Source organism: Arabidopsis lyrata (genome assembly GCF_000004255.2).
Source record: "Arabidopsis lyrata subsp. lyrata unplaced genomic scaffold ARALYscaffold_7, whole genome shotgun sequence".
Lineage (NCBI taxonomy): Eukaryota > Viridiplantae > Streptophyta > Magnoliopsida > Brassicales > Brassicaceae > Arabidopsis > Arabidopsis lyrata.
The window spans coordinates 7,390,987-7,416,062 of record NW_003302549.1 but is presented as its reverse complement, the minus strand read 5'-3'; the positions used below and the strand labels follow the sequence as shown (position 1 = coordinate 7,416,062).

The 25,076-nt window shown below is 37.7% G+C and overlaps 6 protein-coding genes across 9 annotated transcripts; 2 read left to right on the top strand and 4 right to left on the bottom strand.

Annotated features, from left to right (window-relative positions):
- Nucleotides 1-5,291: 5,291 nt before the first annotated feature.
- Nucleotides 5,292-8,615, top strand: LOC9303716. Its single transcript, XM_021017674.1, has 4 exons — nt 5,292-5,602; nt 5,967-6,185; nt 6,328-6,422; nt 6,590-8,615. The coding sequence occupies exons 2-4, from the start codon at nt 5,981-5,983 to the stop codon at nt 8,396-8,398; spliced, it is 2,109 nt and encodes a 702-aa protein (XP_020873333.1). The 5' UTR covers nt 5,292-5,602; nt 5,967-5,980; the 3' UTR covers nt 8,399-8,615.
- A 153-nt stretch (nt 8,616-8,768) lies between these two features.
- Nucleotides 8,769-9,733, top strand: LOC110226386. Its single transcript, XM_021018019.1, has one exon. It carries the CDS (start codon nt 8,769-8,771, stop codon nt 9,555-9,557), a length of 789 nt encoding a protein of 262 aa, XP_020873678.1. The 3' UTR covers nt 9,558-9,733.
- A 178-nt stretch (nt 9,734-9,911) lies between these two features.
- Nucleotides 9,912-13,277, bottom strand: LOC9303715 (uncharacterized aarF domain-containing protein kinase 1). 3 transcript variants are annotated; one of them, XM_021017770.1, is made up of 12 exons: nt 12,930-13,234; nt 12,688-12,816; nt 12,235-12,429; nt 12,041-12,088; nt 11,833-11,961; nt 11,618-11,742; nt 11,311-11,421; nt 11,076-11,184; nt 10,865-10,983; nt 10,589-10,742; nt 10,344-10,491; nt 9,912-10,267 (listed from the first exon to the last, which is right to left on the bottom strand). In XM_021017770.1, exons 1-12 carry the CDS (start codon nt 13,116-13,118, stop codon nt 10,203-10,205), a joined length of 1,521 nt encoding a protein of 506 aa, XP_020873429.1. In that variant the 5' UTR covers nt 13,119-13,234; the 3' UTR covers nt 9,912-10,202. The 3 variants fall into 3 exon arrangements, with proteins under 3 accessions (XP_020873429.1, XP_020873430.1, XP_020873431.1); XM_021017771.1 differs by having other exon boundaries at nt 12,910-13,226; XM_021017772.1 differs by lacking the exons at nt 9,912-10,267; nt 10,344-10,491 and having other exon boundaries at nt 10,680-10,742; nt 10,915-10,983; nt 12,930-13,277.
- Nucleotides 13,278-13,764: 487 nt separating this feature from the next.
- Nucleotides 13,765-16,376, bottom strand: LOC9303714 (26S proteasome non-ATPase regulatory subunit 6 homolog). Its single transcript, XM_021017881.1, has 8 exons — nt 16,114-16,376; nt 15,924-16,038; nt 15,336-15,426; nt 15,110-15,255; nt 14,800-15,019; nt 14,525-14,633; nt 14,261-14,429; nt 13,765-14,142 (listed from the first exon to the last, which is right to left on the bottom strand). The coding sequence occupies exons 1-8, from the start codon at nt 16,250-16,252 to the stop codon at nt 13,968-13,970; spliced, it is 1,164 nt and encodes a 387-aa protein (XP_020873540.1). The 5' UTR covers nt 16,253-16,376; the 3' UTR covers nt 13,765-13,967.
- A 198-nt stretch (nt 16,377-16,574) lies between these two features.
- On the bottom strand, nt 16,575-19,746 carry LOC9303713 (argininosuccinate synthase, chloroplastic). Its single transcript, XM_002867595.2, has 10 exons — nt 19,525-19,746; nt 19,273-19,328; nt 19,109-19,190; nt 18,828-18,966; nt 18,661-18,709; nt 18,369-18,551; nt 18,144-18,218; nt 17,869-18,054; nt 17,650-17,738; nt 16,575-17,298 (listed from the first exon to the last, which is right to left on the bottom strand). Exons 1-10 carry the CDS (start codon nt 19,598-19,600, stop codon nt 16,746-16,748), a joined length of 1,488 nt encoding a protein of 495 aa, XP_002867641.1. The 5' UTR covers nt 19,601-19,746; the 3' UTR covers nt 16,575-16,745.
- Nucleotides 19,747-19,937: 191 nt separating this feature from the next.
- On the bottom strand, nt 19,938-24,849 carry LOC9303712 (conserved oligomeric Golgi complex subunit 2). 2 transcript variants are annotated; one of them, XM_021017632.1, is made up of 12 exons: nt 24,164-24,849; nt 23,625-23,825; nt 22,907-23,243; nt 22,521-22,682; nt 22,260-22,359; nt 21,963-22,172; nt 21,772-21,877; nt 21,297-21,497; nt 21,000-21,104; nt 20,776-20,901; nt 20,412-20,546; nt 19,938-20,333 (listed from the first exon to the last, which is right to left on the bottom strand). In XM_021017632.1, the coding sequence occupies exons 1-12, from the start codon at nt 24,689-24,691 to the stop codon at nt 20,220-20,222; spliced, it is 2,325 nt and encodes a 774-aa protein (XP_020873291.1). In that variant the 5' UTR covers nt 24,692-24,849; the 3' UTR covers nt 19,938-20,219. The 2 variants fall into 2 exon arrangements, with proteins under 2 accessions (XP_020873291.1, XP_020873292.1); XM_021017633.1 differs by lacking the exon at nt 19,938-20,333 and having other exon boundaries at nt 20,469-20,557; nt 24,164-24,744.
- Between the last annotated feature and the right edge of the window lie 227 nt (nt 24,850-25,076).

Here is a 25,076-nt window from a genome sequence, read left to right as displayed (position 1 = left end):
GTGAACTGGTGTATGGAAAATTTGGACCTAATTCAATGAATAAACAGGTGATCTTATAGTTTATATGTACAAATTTGATTTTTTTTTTTTTGTATTTATGGTTTCACTATTTTCACCACTAATCAATTTTTATAATCAAAAAGTTTGGTTTCAACTTTTGAGAAGGTAATCATCGATGGTTTGGTGTGTTTCTTTTTGTTGTAAAAAGATGAGGTACCTCCCGATTTTGTTGAGGTACATGTTCTTATTATTTTCAAATATGTCTTTTTTCAGAAGAAACACTCAACTTTTGATAACACAGTTGCCACAAAGTCAGAAAGATGACTTATTTCAGGGATGAATCTTCAGAGGAGGCTAATTTTTGTCGTTAATACAATTTAAGTAGTCCTCTCTTTAGATTAGGGATAACAAACTTGGCTGTTAAATTCAAGAATTACTCTTCGTTGCCAATCTCTCTCCCCAAACTAAAATATTACATATATGGAAGTAGTAACTTAAAGTTTTTGGTATCGAGGTCATTCTAAGGCACTGAGATTCGGACTTTGGTATGTATAGGATTCGTTTTCCATGCACTAAGATTTAATTATTGTTTAATTTATTGGTTTTTAGGTTTCTTTCCATGCTCTGATGCGTTTTCGGGTGTGCCAATGTAAGCTTGCATCACTCTTTACTCCAAGCGTAAGTATGCTCTGCATTAGCTTCTTCTGTTCCATTGGTTATTATGGGTTTTGACTTTTGAGAAATATACAACAATTTAAAACCAGGTTTTGTTGTTGATTGGTTCGGTTTGTATACCATATTTTGCTAAATACATATGACCATAAATAAGACCAAAGGAGCTGGGTTAGCTCCTTTGCCAGCTAGGTTGACTTCGTCTCCTCCCTGTCTTGCGGATTTCCGTTATTCAACGGGTATATTTGAGAAGTATATGGTACTAAAACCACAACCATTGATCTTAGCTTGATCGGTTCTTCCCTAGGATTTATACATAAAACTAAATTGTTTTGTTTAATAATTTTCCATTGCATGAACTTTCGAGACAACAAGTGGACAGGAGTGTAATGTCATCAAAAGTCAAATCAAACACTGTGAGGAACATAATAGACAACGTTGGCTTCTTTCGCAGCTGCTCAACGTTGTCTCTCCCGATGGTCCCAACACTCTCTTCTTCTTTTTTTGTCAACATTCAAACGTTGTTTAAAATAAATAAAAATGTTTAACCTTAATCATCTTTCTAGATCTTTAAATGCCTAAAACTTCAACTTAATCAGTCAGCAATCCGTCACGTTAATGATTTTGAAAGGAAGACTTTTGTTTTGTTTCGGTTAGTTTTGTTTGTTTAGTATTTTAATCACAAGATAACTCTAATTTCCCATTAGAGTTGTGTTAATTGTGTTGATTATGATTTGGCGTTCCAATTCTGATATTATTTTTATGTTGTAAATCTTAAACTGTTACGTTATTGTTCTATCTTCCTATGTGAGAAAAAAGTAAAATGTTTTAAAATTTTGACATGGATAATAATATAATTGTAAATCTATAATAATTATATTATCATTTTATTTATATTTTTCAAAAAGAAATATATTTATCTTAATAGATTTAATATGATAATGTCAAATATAGTTATAAATCTAAAAGAGTTATGTTATTATTCCATCTTTTTATGAGAAAAAGCAGATATTCTCTTAAACTTTTAAATTAACGTGGATAATAATAAATAAATGATAATTTTACTAATATGATAATGATTCGGTTTTAATCTTACCAAAAAACAAATAATGATTCTGTTTTAAAAATATATAAATTTTCTTTGTTTAGTTGTAGATATTGTCATATAAAAAATTCTTAGATCCTCCACTGCCTTAATTTTATGTAAATACCTTGCTTGATATTTAATTTTGATTTGATATCATAACTAATCCTTGCTTTTTTTTTCGGCACTAACCATTGAATTTTTTATACTGCCATTTAATTCTTGCGTAAAAAATAATAATTAATAGTAGTGTTTATTATGAATGCAGGTTTGTTTTCCATAAAAACTTGATTGGATTTATGGAAGCACGTCATTGTTTCCAGTGCGAAGAAACAAATGTCGTATCACTACTGTTGTGGCTCTTTAGTACTTTCGTTTCTGTTTATGGCTTTGCTTCGGTTGTATGGTTAGTCATCAATCATTGATCTTCTCATTGTTTGAATATTGTTGCATAGGAAAAATCTTCTTTTTTTATGAATCTTTCAAAAGTTGGGTCCATGCTATTCTCAGTGATTGATTACGTTTATTGAATATTTGTGTGCTTCCTCTGCTGATATTCTAATTCATGCTTTATTCGTCGTCTTTGATACACTCTGATTAACCATTGTGGACCTCTAGAGTCTAATTTGCAATATTAATGCAAGTCTCTTTAACTTACGGATTATGAAGAGCATCCTAAGATCGTTTAATTTGATTCAGGCTTTATGTGGCTAATGTTTGGTCTTGGATGTGAATTAGTCTATCATGTTTCTTGGAAGGTAGGAAGCAATCTTGATGTTTACCAAAATCCAATGTGCTCTTTTGTAGCTCAGTTTTGAAATATGTACTAATTATTGTAGAGGGAACCCGAAACAAAGAGACCATATGTATGATTTTATATGCGAAGAGAAGGTCCGAATTTGAAATTGTCTCCACTCCGGTGATATGTGGCCATGGTGTGAAGGAGTCTGGAGCCATGGTTATTTCAGATTCGGACATAACCGTAATTGTTAAACTAATAAAAATAAGATCAAACGTACCGGATTGATGAGAATTTTTGGTGTTCTTCGTCATGTTCTTCGTCGTATGGATCTAACAAAACAAAAAAAATATATATACCCCAGAATTTTTTTTTGTTTGTTGATAGAGAGAACCCACCAATTTTGTAGCGTTGATTGTGACATCGAATTGTTTGTCGGATGAATATAAGTCTCTAATCCGGAGACTGAAGTTGAACCCTAACAAAAACATATATTCATAGCATAAAATTCATAAATAAAAGGTAGAGCATCACATAGCTTTTTCTTCAAAGCCAACACATCTCTCTTTGTAGCCGAATTACTCTCCAGTTTGGTATATACTCAAATTTTCCAATGACTTCCTTCTCGAACCTGGAGCGTTTTTGCTTTGCCGGATATTTTTAGGATATGGCTCTTATGTATCTCTTGTGAGTCACTTGATATGTTGTTTAGGTAAAACTTTTGGTTTGAAAGAGAATGATCTACGACAAGCATAATCGGTTATTTGTTATATATGTGGCCATGTTCATATTGCTTTCTCCACAAGCAATTTTCCAGTTTTGTAGCATTCGATATTTAAATTTAAAAGCTTCAATACGTTGTATACATGTGTATGTATGTACATATATGAATTATTCTCAGTTGCACATAGTGGTTTCTAATGGATAGATACTTGCTCTCTGTAACCCTCTCATTTTTAGTACCTATCTTCAGTGTTTACTTTGCTAAGAGCTTCTTGATAGGCATACATCTTTGCAATCTCAGATCAATATACTACAAATACATATACGATACAGTTAAGAAAATGATATTTCTCTTACAACTTTTTATATGGGTTTTATAAACAAGAGATCAACTGAAGGGTTACGCAGCGACCAATGGCGAAGGTAGAGACAAAGATACTACAATAGGGACGATAAATATGACACGATATATACAAAGGAGATGCCTGTTTCTATACCATTGAAATTTTACGTACATAACTACTTCAAAGAGCAAGATGACTTACTTGATAGGTAAGAGATATGGTAAGAGATTATAATTTTTCAATTATTTGTTTCCAACTACGAAAAACTCCAGTGACATACAATCTAAAAGCATGAATATGTCATAAAATCAAGAATACAACAAAAACCAGGAAGATGGGCCCAAATTAAAGTCTGAAACTGGACGTGGGGAACCCACGGACAGTGGCGGTCGGAGCGTTACAAATATGAAAGAAACGAGAAAGCGTGAATATGTCATAAAACCAAGAGTACTACAAAACCAAGAAGATGTGCTCAAAGAACGAAACTGGACGTGGGAACCCACAGACAGTGGCGGTCGTGGCATTACAAATATGAAAGAAACGAGTAAGCATGAATATGTCATAAAATCAAGAGTACGACAAAACAAAGAAGATGGGCCTAAAGACCGAAACTGGACGTGGGGAGCCCACGGACAGTGGCGGTCGGGGCGTTGCTAATATGAAAGAAACGAGTAAGCATGAATATGTCATAAAATCAAGAGTACGACAAAACAAAGAAGATGGGCCTAAAGACCGAGACTGGACGTGGGAACCCATGGACAGTGGCGGTCGGGGCGTTGCTAATATATTGTTGGTTTAAATATATAGATTTTTTATATTTAATTCTATTATATATATCAAGATATAAACACTAATAATTGTTTGTGATTCAAAAACACTATTAATTGTTGATTACTAATAATATATATCAAAAGTTATAGCGTTTTACCATAATTCTATATTAATGTCGTTATAAAAATTAGACTCTTGACAAAATTAATTCAATAAATATCCCTAACTTGATAACCCTAAATATTAATTATTAATTCTGGTCTTAATCAACATACAACCCCGCGCTGGGCGCGGAGACCTCCCCTAGTAAGTATATATTTGATATTTTAAAAAAAAAACTTAATTAGTATGAATAATATGAAACACTTATTTTATTATTTGTGATCATGATATATGGTCTTAATTTTTGATTTTGAGAGTTGTTATCATTATTTTAGTTAGACTATTTAATATTTTTATTAATGATTTATGTTATTTAAAATATATTTTTAATATTGTTTTGATGTTTAGTGTTTCATATATATATATATATACATACACGTTTCCAAAACGTTTCCATTTCATAATTTTCTTAAAAATCCGTTTCCACACGTTTCGTTTCCACGTTTCTGTTTTCGTTTCCATGCAACCTAAATTATAAGAGACCTGAATTTTACTGTCTTGCGACCCTTTGATTGGCTGAGCTCATTTTGTTTTCACAAATTATCTCATTCATTAAAACGGATCAGCATAAAGTGAACACAATAGTAACTTTTTGTTAAAAAAAGTGGATAATTTTTCCAATAATATGCAATAAACTGAATTGAATTTAGAAAGAAAATATGGATAAACTTTTAGTAATTTGGGATAAGATGATATTGTCAGAGATATTTATAAATGATCTGGTTTCACTATTTTGGTAGGAAAACACCAAAATTAAATCCATAACCCTAGCAGATGCCATTGGCACATTGTAACGAGCAATCGTGACCGTTGAGACAGTAACACGTGGCGACAGTATATGCGATGAGACCTTCGATGAGAAACCGTAGCCGTAGCAGCAGCCTCCATTTGTCCTCCCAAACTCCCAAATCCATCGTCTTCTTCTCCAAACAATCTTCTCTCAAACATTACTAGTATTTTCCAGGAAAGCTTCACACTCGGGTTCTGCTTCTCGATCTAGCCTCCGACCTCTTTGTTCTTACCACGGATCTCGCCGTCCGTTTTGGCTGACGACGAGGCGATACCATTTCGGGATTTGGATTCTCTATTTGAACATTACATTTACTGGTACTTGGAGTTTCAAACATTTCTCCAATGTTTTGGTTTTGGCATTTTAGTCCCGCGGATGATTGATTGATTGCTGTAGAAATATGAGAGGAAATAGACGGATAGCAATTTTTTGGAACCTTGCTTGAGATACACAGGCTTTACACTTCATTACTTCTATTTAGTTTCTGGATTATGGTTTGGTGATTTAGATCTCCATTTACGTCGTTTCACATCATTGTCTTGTGGTTTTAGGTTTGGAAGTTTCAAAACTGCTATAGCTCAAATATGTTCTCGAGTCCTTATAAGATAGCTAGACGTTGTTGAATTTTATCGTATGGTATATGTTTGTTAAAGGATTGATTTAATGATGTTTGACTATTAGAGTAATTGCTAAAGATGGAGGGTTTCCTAACGGATGAGCAGAGAGAGATGATGAAAAAAGCTACACAGACTGCAGATGATCTTCCACCCTCACAAAAACCTCACTCGGTTTTGCTTGAGCATCTCCCTAAAGTATCTGCTGGTGGGAAAGCTTCTGGTGCGTCAAATGCTGTGAAGCACAGAAGGTCTCATGCGGGGAGGTCTACCCGATCTAAGAAGGGTCAGTTACTACTTTAATCAGTTTGGATTTGTAGCTTATGTTTCTAAACCATCATGTTTCAGGGGATGGCTTTTAGTCAAATCTGGAGCTGTTAATTGTATAGATTGCATATGGTGGTAGTGATTGATTCATTTTATTTCAGATGGGTGTGGTGGGAAAGGAAATTGGGGAAAACTTATTGACACTGACGGAGACTATCACATTGACCGGAATGATCCAAATTATGACAGTGGAGAGGTAGTTTCTGCATCTCTATCAACTTTTTTCGTAACTATTTGAGTTTCATGATTGATTATTTTGTTGCCAAAGTAGTTGCGCAAAATTGTTTCTGTTGTTTATCCGTTGCGTGTTGTTTTCTAGAATTCATCACGATCAGCTTTCTTTGTATTTTTTTGTTATATTAGGAACCATTCGAGCTTGTTGGTGCAACTCTGTCAGACCCATTAGATGATTACAAGAAAGCTGCAGCTTCCATCATTAACGAATACTTCAGCACTGGTGATGTTGATGTGGCAGCAGCTGACCTCATTGAACTTGGTTCAAGTGAATATCATCCCTACTTCATCAAGCGGCTTGTCTCAGTAGCCATGGACAGGCATGACAAAGAGAAGGAAATGGCCTCAGTGTTGCTTTCCGCATTGTATGCTGATGTCATTAACCCGAACCAGATAAGAGATGGATTTGTCCTGCTGCTGGAGTCAGCTGATGACTTTGTGGTGGATATACCTGATGCTGTCAATGTCCTTGCTTTGTTCCTTGCACGTGCGGTTGTGGATGACATCCTTCCTCCAGCTTTTCTTCCCAGGGCGGCCAAGGCACTTCCAGTAACTTCCAAAGGTTACCAGGTTGTCCAAACTGCAGAGAAAAGCTATCTATCAGCTGCACACCATGCCGAGCTCGTAGAAAGAAGATGGGGTGGACAGACTCGAACGACTGTTGAGGAAGTCAAGAAGAAGATTGCTGACATTTTGAATGAATATGTGGAGACTGGAGAGACTTATGAGGCATGTCGCTGCGTTAGAGAGTTGGGTGTGTCTTTTTTTCATCATGAGGTTGTGAAGAGGGCCTTAGTTACTGCCATGGAAAACCACGCAGCAGAAGGACTCGTATTGAAACTGCTGAAGGAAGCAGCTTCAGAAAACCTGATAAGCTCTAGTCAAATGGTGAAGGGGTTTTCAAGGTTAAGAGAAAGCCTTGATGATCTTGCTCTTGACATTCCTTCAGCTAGAACCAAATTTGATTTGATTGTGCCAAAAGCTGTCTCAGGTGGTTGGCTTGATGCTTCATTTGGTTATCCCTCTGGTGAATGTGGACGACAGCAGATCGAAGATGAGAAACTAAAGCGGTTTAAGGAAGACATTGTGACCATCATTCATGAGTATTTCAATTCCGATGACATACCAGAACTCATACGCAGTCTTGAGGATTTAGGAGCACCGGAGTACAACCCAATTTTTCTAAAGAAGCTGATAACACTTGCTCTGGACAGGAAGAATCACGAGAAAGAAATGGCATCTGTTCTTCTCTCATCTCTTCACATTGAGATGTTCACCACAGAAGATGTTGCAGATGGTTTTGTCATGCTCCTGGAGTCTGCAGAAGATACAGCTCTTGACATTCTGGATGCTTCCAACGAACTTGCTTTGTTCTTAGCTAGAGCTGTGATCGATGATGTTTTAGCACCTTTCAACCTGGAAGAGATCTGTAGCAAACTGCGACCTAACTCAAGCGGAACTGAAACCGTGAAGATGGCTAGGTCACTTATCTTTGCTCGACATGCAGGAGAGAGGCTTCTAAGATGCTGGGGAGGTGGGAGCGGTTGGGCAGTGGAAGATGCAAAAGACAAGATATCGAATCTGCTGGAGGAATATGAAAGCTCAGGGCTGGTATCAGAAGCGTGCAAATGCATCCATGAGCTAGGCATGCCTTTCTTTAACCATGAGGTGGTGAAGAAAGCACTGGTGATGGGTATGGAGAAGAAGAAGGACAAGATGATGTTGGATCTTCTGCAGGAGAGTTTCGGTGAAGGACTCATAACCACAAACCAGATGACTAAAGGGTTCACAAGAGTCAAAGACGGGCTCGAAGATCTTGCTTTAGACATCCCAAACGCAAAGGAGAAATTCAAGGACTATGTGGAGCATGGGAAGAAGAATGGTTGGGTTTCATCGTCGTTTTTAACATGCCTAACTGAAGATGCTAATCTAGGCTAGACCAAGAGGAGATACCCCAATGGTGTGGGAACTAAAAACCTGATAGAATGTACAAGTTTCTTTCTCTCTTGAGCATCCCTGTGGTTGTTTTTTTTGCACTTTTAGGCTTTGAGAATTCTGCCAAGGGAGCTTCTCTTTTCATGGATGTTAAACTTTTGTTTTCCTCAGAGGACCTTTTTTATTGCTCTGAATTTAGTCCAACGGAACTTTGGGTCTATCTTGGATTAAGTTTCATTTTAGAGGCAATAATAACGCCTTAATGGCAATTAGACAAAAAAAAACTTATATTATTTGCATTTGGTATTTTTCTAATTATCATCCAACCTTTAATCATTATTTTATTCTTTCTTTAATTAAATAATTCCCATATATGCTTCGATGTACACAGAGACAACAAGAAAGCGAAGTCTCGAAGCTAAAAATGAAATTCGTAATACCAAAACTACCCTTCACACTCTCTCTCCTCCTCTCCCTCTCTCTTCTCATCATCTTCCTCTTCGCCTTCCCCACCACATTCCTCCGCCGTCCTCTCTCCTCCTCCGTTATCGCCGTTGCCGACGAAGGGATACGGATCCGTCATCATGGATACTCCTCCTACGAAGCCTACATCAAACACCAGCTCAACAAAACTCAAAACCCGAAGCTACGTAAGGTATGGACCACGCGCGACTGGGACAGGAAAGTGCGCGTGTTCTCCACTTTCTTCCGACGTCTCAGCGATCGCGGTCTCCTCTCAAATCAATCAAAAGCTCTCTCGATCGGCGCGCGAGTAGGCCAGGAAGTGGCGGCGTTGAGATTGATCGGCGTGGAAGACTCCGTCGGGATAGATCTGGTGCCGCGACCACCTCTGGTTGTGAAAGGTGACTTCCACGCGCAGCCGTTCGACGAGGAGACATTCGATTTCGAATTCTCAAACGTGTTCGATCACGCGCTTTACCCGGAGAAGTTCGTTGGGGAGATCGAACGGACGTTAAAGCCCGGAGGTGTGTGTGTGTTACACGTGTCGATATCTGGGAAGACGGATAAGTACTCGGCTAACGATTTGTTTAGTGTGAAACCATTGGTGAATCTGTTTAAGAGATCAAAGGTCGTGGAAATGAGGAAGATCGATGGGTTTGGGCTTGATACTGAGATTGTTTTTAGAAAGAACATCAACTAAACACATAAAGATTTTAAAAAGTAGTCTGTTTTAATTTGTTTCATTTAATACATAGTTTCGTTGATAGGTTGAAAGCAAATTGTTTCTTTTTTTGGGTGTATTTTCATTTTCTATCATTTATTATACACTTGCAAATGTATACATCAATAAATTATACTGATACACCTTTTTGTATTTTCCTTATTTCATTAATTAAAATTTGTCGAAAACATTGGAAAATTGAATTAACATGATATGGAAATATTGAAAAATCAGCATGGAAATAAATGAATTTCATGCTCAAATTTAGGTTCGAGCCACAACCAACGATATTTTGCTAATGCGGTTTGAAGCTACTTCTGGTTCATTATGATGCACTCACAAATTTGATGCATTCATACTTCCTAGTTGCCATAAAACTTTGTTGGTGTATCTCACAAAAGTAGAGTTTTAAAACTTATGATAATCTCCTTGTGCTCAAATCTAACATTATAATGACAAAACTTTTATAAAGGTGTACTCACTATGCAAACTAACTAAACCGATTAAGATAAGAGACAACTTGCTGCCTTAGCTGTATCCAGAAAATAATGTAAAGATGGAGACTGGGGAAATGATTAACTCTCATCTGAAGATTGAATCATTTGCAAGAGACTGGTGAAATGATTAACTCTCTTTTCGCCCTGGGTATAGCCTTCTCAGAGAATTACATCGACGCTTGTGCTTTCTACCTGAAATTTTTATTCCCATTATTACAGCGGATTTTGGTAAATCACTCACTATCAAAGAGTTGTTCATTGTCTTAACCTGTTGAGAGTCTTCCGGATGCAAGCAAAGCCTCTTCTGCCATAGACCTCCAGTGTTGAGCGCAGGAGTAATTTATCCCTATCCCTACGCTGAGTCCTCTTAACATAACAACAGTGCGAAGAACAGAGAAAAGCTCCTCTGGAAATGCCTACCCACAACCAACAAACACACTCGGTCAATTTTTGCAGTATATTCAAAACACACACACACACAACTGTTGACTGAATAGGTGTTATTTTTTTTACCTCAACCGAAATCTTTTTGATCGAAGAGTCAACTGAGAAAGGTTGCAGAGTTTTCGTACCAGGAGGCATCTCTGTGTCGAACATTGTTTTCGCTAACTGGAGAAGCTCTTGTTGCTCATTCTTACACTTGGCAACTGTAGCTATACCAAGTTCCCTGAATTTTCACCACGGAAACATCTTAAGGAATAATCATATGCTACAATAATCAGATCAGGTGACTCTAACCAATTTTCAGAGTCAATTAAAACCGTAATCATTATAACAAAGTCACTTCACCTTAAGCTCTGTAATGCCAATGAGGCATTGTTATCAGCGATGGCAATTACCAAATTTGCATAACCAAGTCTCAGGTGGTCAGGGAGTTCCTTCACTTGTCCATAGTCCAACAGTGCAACCTGACAACGGGAAACAACATTACAAATCAAAAGACCACAGTAAATCAATTAAGAAACTACTAAGGAATAACTACACACAAAAGATGACTTGCCTCTGAACCTTTAGAAATCAAGATATTCCCAGGATGTGGATCAGCATGAAAGAAACCACTCTTCAGTATCATTTGGCCATATGCTTGGGACAAACTGTTTAGTATATTGCTAGGAGAAAAAACATTTTCCAATGCAGCATCAGACAAGATTCAAATTCTAGCCAAGAAATAACTATTAAAAGCCGCCAATGCCATTTGAAAAAACCTATCTGAGATAAATAATGGAAAAGCTTACAATTTTGCCGCCTCTGCCACTTTACCATGAGGATTTATCCCTCTTTTGGCCATCTCATCACCGAGGCTCAAGATTGGGATTCCGTTCATGTAATCCATCACCAGAACCTTTCTGCGCGTATTATGATTATTTCTCTGATCAGCACTGATTAGTTCATAGAACCGAAAATAAAAGAATTTTCGAATGAAAAGAGAGTCTGTCGAAAAGACGGGAACCATCATTCTTGATCAGTGAAACAGGACAACCTAAAGAGCCTTCAACATTATTGAGAATGAGATAACCAGAGTGCTGATATAAGAATAAGTACCTGGTCACCAAATTTGGAAGCACCCTGGGAACCAGGACAGGACTCTTTCTATTGTTATCATAAAGAAAACGTCGGATCTTTTCCATAGCATTGGCCTCCCTTTTAAAGTCGAATTCATACCCAATCTAGAAAATGAAAAACAAGAACTTATAGTGACTTGGGGGCTGTAAAGTTCTTACCAGATACCCTCAAAAGATAGAAAGAATGATATATACCTGCTTCTCGATTTCTTTTGTCATGGAGAACAAGTCAAATTTGATATCAGTTTTCTGCATGTATAATGCAAATATTTGCAAGTTTCTGATATCTACCATCATCAATTTCTCAACGCCAGGATGTTGGACCTAAACATGTCGTAGCACATTCAGAAACCAATTAAAAGTAGGCTAGGAAGATTTCAATTTTCTCCTGATTATTTGTCACCTTTACAACAACATCCCTCTTACCACCTTTTACTCTTGCTCGGTGTACCTACATAGAAGCAAAAAGAAAGAGAAATATAGTATATGTTGAGACTTTCTTAGCCATTCTATATATGATCTTAATCTGAATTTATAAGCATGCACGGTAATACATTACAAAGGTTCTCAAACTATGAGTGATGAAGAATGGAGTACCTGAGCAATAGAAGCAGAGCCAAGAGGCTTCTCATCAAATGTTTCAAACACATCTTCGATGCTTTTACCTAACTCTTTCTCAAGGACAACTCGAATGGCATCAAATGATGTGGCAGGAGCTTGATCACACAAAGTGACTAGTTTTCTAACCCACGCAGCTGGAGCCAAGTCAGGTTTACCTAGAATTTGTGCAATCTATTGAACAAAATGAAAAAAAAGAGTAAAAAACTCATCATAAGCAACTGTGAACAATCCAAGAGTAACTTTCTTTCTCATATAAGAAACAAAAAAACTCATACTTTATGTTACAACAAGATTTAAGATGAGAAATTCATAACAATCCAAAACGTGGAAGTCCCTTGTGGTAATCAGAAACCTCAACAACAGTCTCAACACACCAAGACATTATAGACCAAAAAACGAAAATGGAGAATCGGAAGAAAGATACATCACCTTAAGGAAGAAACCACCAAGGTCAGAGCACATGGAATAAATTTTGTGAGCAGCAAGTTCATGTTGTCTCTCCCACATGTCCTCGTGCTTATTGACATCCTTAACGAAGTTCATACGAAGTTGAAATACCTAAAAGCCAATCGGAAGAAGAAGACGGATTGAGAATTGCAGAGAATCAAAAGAAAATGTATAAGAAACGAAACATGAAGAAGAAAGGAGTACCAATCATATCAAAGAGAAACCTTGTATCCAGTGTAGATGTCAGTGGCACGAGCCCAGAACTGAAACGAGCGTTGCCAAGGCCGGAATCCATCAGAGAGCTTCTCCTGAATCTCTTTGAAATCGATCGCATGCATTCTTCGAAATTTGAGGAGAGTGATAAGGAGGAGTGGATAAAGTTTGAGAGAATTGTGTGTATGAGATGGCGTCATGAAACTGAGTTTTGTTAATTTTTAAAGGAAACATAATCGTCTTCGGATTTAATTCCTCTGTAATCTCTGTAATTTACGTCTTAATGAAAAACATCCGTCACTGCCAAAAATAAGCGGATAAGATACGAACCAGGCACAATAATCACACTTATCTTAAAGTTTACAAAGTTGGTCTGTGTAATAATACAAAGGGAAAATGGATCTAACTTAACTCAAGAATGTGTTATTGAACAAAACACGAAAGGTTTGTTAGTAAGCCAACAAAAACACTAGTTGACAGTAAGAAACAAAATATAAATCCTATAAGTGATTGGGACATGCATTTATGTGGTGAAGAATCTCAGCTAACACTAAACAGACGTCCGTGGAAGAATCAGCAAAATACCTGCCAACTCTTACAAGTTCAACTAAAGACCCCAAGTCTTTCCTGTTTCAAATCTTTCATATTATCTTGTATACAATTTTTAATCCGGTTCTTTGTCCCTCGGTACATGTTGCGTTTACATTTTAAATCGATCATATTTACCTTTTACATAGTATATACACTTATATGGAGATATTAATTTTTTTTGTAAGTGGTAACGGTAGTCGTAGATACTAGATATAGGATACGATGAAAACAAGAGACTTAAAACCTGCGACCAAGAATTATAAGGAGATTTTTGGAGATTAAACTTGCTCTTTGTTCTTGGGAAATTAACCACTGACAAACCAACTAGACTCAAAAGAGACGACAGTCATCTCAAAGTTTAGATTCATATATCGTTTCTCAGACCTTAAGCTTCTACCGTTTTGAGTTACCAAGTCGCAAAGCTTGAAGAAAGAGCGGAACAGGAACATGTAGCATGCTCACAGATCGATCACACGAGACAGCTTCTGGATCCGGTTTAGCAAGAAATCCCCTTGCTTGATTGTTGCCTGGTAGAGTGCATTCTTTGCATCAGGACGGTTTGTCTCCAAAACACCTGCAACCTTGTCTATCTTGCAGTGAAGCTTCCCAGCAGCAATGAAGCGTGACAGCTCCCTGGATATTAATTAACATTCAAGTCAGTTTTAAGTTTGTACTATCGTGTTATTGTATGCTTCTAAAGAGAGAGGTGGCAAACATAAAGATACTAAAGAGTGTTCATTAGCGTGCTTACTGGTCAATGAAGTCGACAGAAACGCCAAAGGCCTTTGCCATTGCTTCAACTGTCACACTTTTGTAAGATTCCAAAAACTGAGAGTACACCACTGTTCTGACTTCCCTCATGTAGAACCGGAAATGCGGGTACAAGTAACGGTCAAACTTTATCTGCTCCGCCATTCCAGCTGAGAACATTAGCCGTCAATGAAGTTAGCAAACACACAGAAATATCAAGCAATGCATGCGGAAATATGACCTCTGGTCCTTGTAAGGAACTTACCAAATGCTGAGAAAAACGCCTTGTACTGGCACTCATACAAGGAGTTCAGAAACTCAGAAAGGAATGGAATCTTCCCAAGCACGGTTAAGATCTCAGGTGCATCAACGACCTGTCAAATTAGTAGCACTTTATCATTTTCTCAAAAAAAATTTACATTCTTTGATAAGAATTTCAACAAATGACAAGGATATACATCATTTTAATACGTCGACATACTAAAAGTTTTTATCTAAGTTTAGACAACTCAAGTGGAGGACTGAGCCATTGAGAAATACCTTTTGCTTTAGGGAAACTCTGTCCAAAGTTATGATGCTTGTCAGGACGGTGTAGAAAATAAAGGTCTCATACGGAAAAATTTCATATGTTGTGAAGGTTGATATAGAATCCAGGAATAAGCTGGCAGCCTTCTTAAAATTTCTGGTGGACATGCAGTACAAACCTTCATAGACCTTTAGCCTATTCTTCCTCTCCCAGTCACCACCCTCTTCAAACAATCTGACAAGGGAAAACGGAAAGTGTTAGATCAAAAATTTCAGTTGCACTATCCATGACAAGTAATCATAATGCATCCAAACTGACACTTACTTTTTTGCTTTCTCAATGCTCTTTGATACCAGATCAAAGTCCATATAGAAAAAGGCAAGTTGCAATGTGTAGAATACCAAGTCCATTTTTTGGCCCACAGCAACAGTTTTCCCTTCAGTGAGTTTTAGCTGCTGCAAAGCTTTCTCCTAGGGTCACAAAGTAAATATTTAATGGCCAAGGAAGTTTTCTGAAGTAGATAACTATTAACTTTGACATGCTCACATACCTTATCACTAATCCTGATGAAATACAGAGCCTTAGCAAGATGAGCTTCACGTACTTCACTTTCACCCAAATTTTCTTCTGCATCTGCAATCCTATACAAAGGTGAAAAACAAAAAGATTATATATGAGAACATCTGGAGTAGCGTAAATTATGAAATACTCAACAAGAATCAATAGTGAAATTATTTGACTGATGACATGCTGAATCAGAATTTTGAACAAAAATAATGTGGATGCCAAGATGGACTTAGAAACCAATGATAGGGCACATCATTAGATAATGGTTATCTCCATGTGAGAAATCTATCGACAGTTAACAAACCTACATCATCTCTAAAACTCAGTTTCTCAAACTCTTTACATCAGCTACAGAGGAAAGTAGATATTCCCAAAATTCAAAGGGGAACAAAATTCTGAGACATCCAATTCAAGACCCAGTAAATCAAAATGCTACAGACCCCCCTACATCAATCTAACCCAAAAGACAGTAATACGAGAATTCGAATTTCAAGGCACTGCCAATTATATCCATACGCAAGTCTTTAAATTTTGCATCGGCAGTGGAAACCTACGGAAAATTTAAACTTACTTCTCGTCGAGCTTCTTAAGCTCCTCTTCGTTAGCTGCCCGCATAGAATCTAACAAGCTTTGATCCAAATCCAGTACCGAAGAGGCCGTTAGGGTTTCGTACAAGGGAGCCATACCTAAAAAAAACCACCAACGAGGAACATAAAATCTCAAGCTAATTCTCATTGATTAGAGAAAGCGAGCTACTTTACCATCGGATTTGATGAAATCCAAAACCTCAGACTTGAGCTGGACTTTCTCGATGTCTGGGACATCGGGATGAGTGAGAAGGAAGAGCTTGTGGGCTAGAATCAGGTGAGGCTGCTGAGATCCTTCCGCACCACCGTCCATTGCAAATCGGAAAGCTTGAATCGGATCTGAGAGAGAGAGAGAGAGAGCAAAATAAATGAGAGAAGTGTTTGCTTGAACAAGGAGGAAGAGCGAACTAGAGATTTCAGGTCCGATGGGTTTTTCTGTATATAAATAAATAAAATAGGTTTCGCATTCATTACCTTAAACACCCTTATCTTATATTTACATTTACATTTTCCTTTTTTACAATGATAAGAAAATAATTTGTCGTATAATTATTTAATTTTAAAATTGTAAAAGTGAATGGAGTTCATATTTGTCCAATGGAAATTCATATTTTTTTTTCGTGATCATTCACGGAGAAACAGAAATATTAAGTTGACATAAACATGAAGCACATTATTAAATTTCTCAAGTTTTTCCAAAGTGAACAAAGATGATAGGATTATTTCCAAAGTAGCTGAAGAAGCACAATAAGGGATGTTCTAATGTCAGGCTCTCAATACCAAGTAAGACATGAATGAAACCCTTTCTAGATTCCTTTCTCAAGCATTGCTCTCACTCTCATTGGAAGCCCGAAGATATTAATAAACCCGGCTGCATCCGCTTGGTTATAGATTTCACTCTTTTCAAACGAAGATATGTCCTGTCTATACAGACTGTTGGGACTCCTACGCCCTGTCACTGACACAGATCCTTTGTACAGCTTCAGTGTCACTGATCCCGTGGTTGTCTCAGTTATCTTCTCCATGAAAGCATCCATGGACTCCCTAAGCGGATCAAACCATCTTCCCGCATAGACCATCTCTGCGTATTTCAGTGCTAATGAGTCTTTTACCTGAATACTCTCTCTGTCTAGAGTGAGGGATTCTAGTTCCTGTACAGCTGCAAAGAGGATGGTGCCTCCAGGGGTTTCATAGACACCTCGTGATTTCATCCCAACCAGACGGTTCTCAACCATGTCAATCCGCCCAATCCCGTGCTTTCCTCCTATTATGTTTAGCTCGGCCAGAAGTGTGGCTGGACTCAGAGCCTTCCCGTTCAGAGCCACTGGAATTCCAGATTCTATCCCAATTACGATGTATCTGTTTAAATGTTCAAGTATCAAAAGTTAGGATACAAACTGTAAATCCTATTCTTGATATATAAATATGATAGCAGCTAAACCGGTTAACTACTTTGAAAGACTTGATCAACAAAACAACTCTCTACTCTAGATCTGATTCCCAATCCCAAACCGTAGACAAATCCTGAACACCCCAACACATTCTGCCTAAACCTCAGTTCTGTAGCTAACCGACTCAACTTTAGTTTTTAAACGGTTAAACTGCTATAATCAACTACAAACCACCTAGGGTAATTACAGTGCATAGTTAAGACAAGGACTCAAAGAAATTCCAAACACAGGTTTAGAACTTTAGAGTAAAGCAACTTACTCAGGCTGATCAGGAGCATCTTCAGGATCTACACTCATCATGTACATATCTTTCATTGGCTCGTTTGCTGGATCTTCCAATAGATCACCCTTTCAACAAAACACAAAAAGTTCGATATCAGAGCATGAGACACATTATTAGGAACTGAGCAATGTGACAAACTGGATCAATTTTGTATCTGTAAAGGGAATGCAAACAACCATCTGACTTTTACTTTACCTCATGACTAAGGTGCCACAGGTTTCTGTCCCGGCTGTAAATAGATTTCTTTGTCACTGGGACGGGAACGTTATGCTTCTTTGCATACTCAATAGCATCTTCTCTGCCTTGGATTTCCCATTCTCTCCATGGTGCAACAACTTTAAGTTCAGGGTTTAATGAAAAGAAGGTGAGCTCAAACCGAACCTGGTCAATCAATCAGTACAAAAAGTAACGTAAGAATCAATGTGTGTTTTTTCAATGTGACGCATAAGCAGGACATTCCAAGTACTTGCCTGGTCATTTCCTTTGCCAGTACATCCATGTGCAACGGCATCAGCTCCAACCTCTGCTGCTACATCAACCATGGCCTATTCATTTAGAAAATGTATTAGTGACAATCGGTAATCCAAAAGATATATATATATATATATATATATATATATATATATATATATTCAGATATTAGAAATACTGGGGTTCCCTCACAATTCAATCATTTAAACCATTTGAAATGTTACCTTAGCAATGACAGGTCGAGCCATGGAGGTACCAAGCAAGTATTTTCGTTCATAGATGGCACCAGCTCTAAGACAAGGGAATATGTAATCTTTCACAAACTCCTCTGTGAGATCCTTAACGACCAACTGAGAAGCACCACTGGCCTTAGCCTTTTGTTCTAAACCCTCCAACTCTTTTATGCCCTACATATCAAAGTATTTAGAGGTTGAGAAGATAAGTAGAATGCAACATGAAACTTCACTTCTTATTTTTTAACTAAAAGAGTCAACATTTGGCATTTTTGTGATGTACCTGACCAACATCGGCGGTGAAACACACAACTTCACAACCGTAGTTCTCCCTACAAAACAAATATTAGCATCAAAGCCATCAGAACTTGTTGTTCATAACAGAGAAAGATTCAAAAATGTATTCTTTCTAGAGGTAAGAAATAAACTCAGGAAAAAGGAGAAACATACTTAAGCCATGGCACAATGACAGAGGTATCCAATCCTCCACTGTAAGCTAGAACGACTTTTCTAAGTTTTCCACGAAGTCCAGCCTCCTTTGAATCAGCAGCCAGGGCAGTTCCATCACCGGATAGAACAGCTCGGATTGCTGTGCATTATTCAAGACAACAAAGTGTTTAAGACGTACTAATGGAAATAACATATAAACCATGAAAATTTCATCAAAGAGGGGATAAAGAATATGTTTTTTTAAGGAAATGGATTGATTCAGTGTAATGCTAACACTTCACCTTGATTCTTGCAGCTGCGGGATCCGGCAACATGACCGGTAACAACGGCATTGCCAACAAGCTGGCTTCGTCTCACCGATAACTGCAAATTCAGTAAAAGGAGAGAATTTAGTTGTATGATCGGAGAAACAACAAAAATGAGTATCAATTGCAACTGGAAGTACCTCTTGGAACTGGGAAGTGGTTCTTGGAACAGCTACATTCTGACATTTTAAGCTACCTGCGAAAACATATCAGACATCTCAATAACTCCCAAGTCCCATTTGCAATTTTCGTGGATTAAAAAATGGACATCTGAAACGAAAACTGTCGGGAAAATGGAGAATTTTGTATTCAAAGTAGAACTATTGGTAATGATATAAAAAACAAGGAAACGAAACGGAGGAGAAAAGAAATGGGGGAGAGAGAGAGAGAACCATTGTGGGAGGTACGGAACGCGAGAGCAGAGGAAGAAGAAGAAGAAGGAAACGAAGTCGCCGAGATTTCAGCCATGTATGTATGTTTCTGGGATTTTGCTTCTTTTGTCTGCGGTCGTTCGACAATGGGGTTTGGGGCTCTTTTAAGAATGCCAACAGTGTCCACGTCCTCTAGGGTTTTGACTCTTTTTTTTTCTCTACTACGGCGGCGAATCTTTTTTCATTTCTCCATTATTTTTCTTGTTCAAACTTCAAACTATAAAAACGTTTTCCATATTGCTTAAACTTGAACCAAAAATTAGAAAAGCATATTTCGAAAAATCGAATTGATTTTAAATAACATTACTAAAATACCTGTTAACATATCGGTTTAGTATGTTTTTAGACCATAGAAAATTTCTTTGGTTTAGTTATGCATAAAAAGAGTAAAAAGTACATTCCCTTTGGTGCGTGTTATATACTTAAAAGATGAAAATGAAATAGACCTACAAAAAAATTTGAATGGTACTACTCATAGATCTCTCAATCATAATGCAACTTCGGAAAACACCTCTCTTTAAACAAAACTCTCTTCCTATTCTCTTCACAGTCAAAGCAACAAAGCAACCAAACCCAAGCGAAGAAAAGATGAAGAGGCGATTTTTTATTATAAGACATGATACCGCAATGATGTATAAAAATGCAGCGTTGAGTCCTCAAACACTGATTGTGTTTTGCCTATCCGCAGGTGCAACGCATTGCCAAAAGGAACAATAAGCTGGGATATCTGCCGGTTTCAGCCCCAGTGCAGAAATGTTTCGGCCATACTCCTGGTAACATATTTGAACCCATTATGTAAACTACAATTTGCAGAGAATGACACAATGAAACATGATGAGGAAGGTTACCTGAATATCAAGGAACAACTGCATACACATCTTGTCTGTTTCCGATACATTTTGATCAGAAACACCTGATGCTGCACCTGCTCGTCTCTGTGCATTTTGACGTAATTTCTGAAGCGATGACTCTGTTTTTCTTGCCTGTAATTTTACTACACATAAATTACTCACCATCTCTGCATCTTTATAGTAATCATAAGAATCTGAAAACGATCTTTAGGGATAGTGGTTTTCGTTTTGGCTACTAGGGTTATATTGTCAATTCAAATCCTATTTTCAGTTTAGGGTATTTCTTAAAATAGTGTTATAAATCTCAGTTTTATTATACTAATCAATAATCCTCAAAAAGTGTTTAACACAGAGTACTTACCACGCTAACAAGTTCAGCAGCTAATTCGTAATACCGCCGGGTAATTTCAGTGACAGTGCCAAGCAGTAACGCCTCCCTTGTTTCGTGGGTCAAGTAATGTCTAGCCTTATCTCCCTCCAAAAAAGCCTATTAAATGAGAAGGTGCAATAATCCACACTTCAGAATCCATCAGTCAAGTAACTATGATCATTTTTAAAATTTCAACACCAAAGCTAAATGAATACCTTTATAGGACGCAGCAGCCCGACGACGTATGGTGAGTGCCTAACAGGCAGTGGCTTATTAGTCATCCTATATGTAGCAGTTATTCCCTTGAGCTGCCTTAGGTCCTATAGGAGAGAAGAAAGCATTTACCGTTACAGAGTTAAATATGTGTGATTCTTGGAGAATAACTCTAACCTAATTCAGCAGTACAGCAAATTCTACGCAACATTGTTCTTGCAGGTGTCCACTAAGGTAGCCAAACAAATCTTGAAGTTTATAAATTAAACAATGGATCTAATGCTTTTTCAGAGGTTTACCTCAACAGATTTATCAACAATGACGTCAATTATTGTCTTGGTAACTAAAGGTAGGACTTTCTCTAATGATGCCCCACCCTGTTCTATGCTCATCCTCACCACATCAAGAACTTCAGTGGAGCATGAAGATAAATACTGTGATATATGTCCAAGGTAATCGCCACAAACTTCTGAGACTAGACAATTTACATCATGTATAACCTGCCAGGAAGGAAACATGTAAATATTCCAAAACAAAAATCAAACGATCAACATATGGTCTATGTGATCTGTTTTCATGTATTTATGTGAAAAGCAGATATTCCGGGTTTACTTAATTACCACATCATTGTTTTCATCCTATTTTAAGCATAATGGAAATTAAGCTATCCCACAGAACATAACTGCAGCTGATTATTAAACCCGAAATTGCAGAAATCCCAAAATGTCCAAAATAAGAGGAGCTCAGAAACAATCCACATAAGAAGTAACTTACATATACAAAATCTTCTGCAGTGGCTGAAACTGCCCATTCAGATCCAGGACTCGAGCTGGCATTACTCTTTCTAGTATTCAGCGCAGATGACACCCAAATGCTATATCTACATGTCATTAACACATAATCAAATTTAGAATTGAAACAAAAACTAGTAAACGTGTATAATATTACAGTCAAATTTCACAAACCTTGAAAGAAGCTGCAAGGTCAAGCGAAGAAATTTATCAGCAGCAGAGAAAACAAGAACATCTTCTTTCCAGCACGACCGCAAGCACTCCAAAAGAGTATCACTCTGTCTGAGAATTAAGTTGAGCGAACTCCGTTTATCTGAATCCTGAATGAAAACCAGAGAAGGAGAAGTAAGAGCAGAATCCAAGGCTCCAGCTATCTCCTGAAACCTGAAATTATGTATTTTCGAGTTAGAGAAGCTGAAAACCACTGATCTAATGGTAAGTCGACAGCCATCTATGATATCTCTCACGTACCTCAGTGAAAAATATACTCCCACATTCCATTGCTTCATGAATTCGATGCAAATAGCTTCAGCTCGAAACTTAGTTACAGCAGATCTTGACGGACAATAACCTTCATGAGAAGTATATGGTATGAGTCAACTGAAAAATATCCAAATAATTTCATCACCTAGTATTAAATTAAAATTTATGCTTACATATGACACATGAATATCAGTTCACAATGCATCTAATAAGCTATGTGATCAAGCTCATAGGAAGATATACATCTACCTTCAAGATATGCCAGGAAATCCAAGCTTGCCTTGTAATTCTTCAAGAACTCAGTAGGCCTTCCAGGAGAAAACGCTCCTGGTTTGACTTTCTGGATTGCCCAAAAAACTTCTTTCAGGATTGAATTTGCCAAGAAGTCGAAGACATGTAAACCCGACTTGTCTGTTGTAGCACAAGAGAACAAGCACAGAGTACGATGAGTAAAATATAAAACGACACCACTAAGAAGGAAAGAAGCTATGAAATCTAGGTTACTGTGTTAGTTGGGTAAAATTTTTCTTAGAATGTTTAATAGGAAAACAAATTTTCCAGAGAAACATGGAACATTATAAAGGCGATTGGATATCTGCAACATATATGATCACACAGCGATTTGCGTGAATTACCAGTTGAAGATATTTCTAGCAGCATTTTACAGTCCTTAGCAATAAAATGCTTGATCTGTTTGTAATCGTTTTCAAGTTCATCTCCCGATGTTCCAGCAGCATCCGTTGATGTTTCATGTGTAATAATTTTCTGTATAAATGGAGCCACAATCGTTGTACGAAAAATTTCTTCTGCATTGTTGGTGTTATCAATGGCAGCGTATGCACGTAAGCAGTTGTAAAGGACACTTGTATCGCTGTTGTTTAGCCCATCAATGAAGCAATGACCAAGGCTAGCATCCAATAACACACTAGCGCTCTGAATCCTCTTCTCCATGTTCTCAATGAAAGGCAGGTTCTGTACTGGCAATGGCATAACAGAAAAAGTAGTGAGTATCAGCCATAAGACTTTCTATTGTCTTCTGAGGCTAAACAAGTATACTGTAGTTTTTGCAGAACACCAGAGATTTCACAAGATTTAACTATGTAGCATCTCATGTAACCTATTTTTTGTCAGCAATCTTCTCAAAGCCAATGAATTCTCCTAGCAGCACAGCCATTTCTCAAGCCCTATGTTCATAGCTAGTTTGATCCGCAATGTACTATTCTTAAATGCAGTATACTCGAAGCTGCTTGTAAGAGGAAGGGAGGAGCATTTCTAATGTAATCTATACTTTGAGATGGACAGAGAATTGTGACTTTGCAAAAAGAAAAAAAAAAGTAAATGCATGATGGAGACCTGTGCATGAGCCATATAGAACTTGAGCCGATTCATTTCACTAGCAATTCTTTCCAAAAGCATGCTCTGGGTTTCTCTCATGGTTGTGCCATCTTGCTGCGTTGAATTCTCATAATTCATAGAACTCCTTCCCATGGAATTCGCATCCTCGTTTTGCCAATCAGAAGGAGTACTTGGTAGAACTTTAATAAGTTTTTCAACCTACATTTACAATGAATAAGCATTATTTACGTCAAGCATTCAGATTATCTAAAACCAAGAAAAAGAAAAAAAAGCAATGGAGAAACATCTTTGCTCAGTATAAACGGAACTACAATGCAAAACCATTAAGGTTCACACATAGATCAAACTTGCATTGAGGACATTTAAGAAGCTATCTTCAAGCGTAAGATCGACAATCTTACTCAAATCCCGTGATCTAGATCTATAACAACCAAAGTAAATAATCGCTGGAACATGTAACCAATGACAAGCAGAAGCAGACTCGAGGATACACTTGCTGAGTGGAAAATTAAGATTGAGAAACCAAAATCATGTACCTTGGATACCACATGAAATGTGTCCAGCAACAATTCGAGAACCTCCCTGGCAGCAGCAGCATCAGAACGCTGCTGCAATCCATTCCTTAGTGAAAAAAGTGCTGCCTCCACAGATCCACGAAATCCAGTGATCTTCTCACGGAGCTCAAGGAGCGGAGCACGCATACGAACCACAGCTGCATCGATATCTACGAGCTTAGTGCTTAAATTCACGAAATCGGCATAATCTCGATTGATGAGATCAACAAGTTCGCGGTTGAGGGATGCAAGGTGTGACCGGAGCTCGGATCGGAGAGTGTCAAAGGGAACGAAAGTACGGAGCTCTGAGATGTAGGACTCGGAGTCGAAGTTAGGGGAGAGGAAGAGGGAAGGCTTGAACCATAGAGGATGAGAGTCGTAAGGATCGGAGAAGAAATCTGTGGCGGATCTCGGCGCTGAAGACGGCGACGGCGACGTCGCGACCAGATCTGACATTTTTCGCTTCGCTGCTTCCTCTGAGTGGGAAATGCTTCTGTTATACAACTGCATCGACTGCTTGCCGAATCCAAGTTATAGAGATGAACTGCGTGTCGGCACAAGTGCCTGCTCAATCTAACCAAACCGGAGGATCAAATAACTCGGTTTGGTCGACCCTGTGTAAGATCAAAATTGGTTATATACGATGCATGTTTATTTGAAAAGTCAGAGAAAATGTCGAAAAAGCTTTTTCTGTCGCCAGATTTAATATCATTCGGGATATGGATATCATCTAGGAAAAATTATTAACAGTAATGGATACTGCTATTGTGGAAAATCCTCAAGATATTCCAGCTAACACGGTTTTAATTGACAAGTTAACCGTAATCAAAATCAACTAATCAAGGTGGAGGAGATTTCTTGCAATCTTTGGTTTGGCAAGATTAGGTTGCAAATT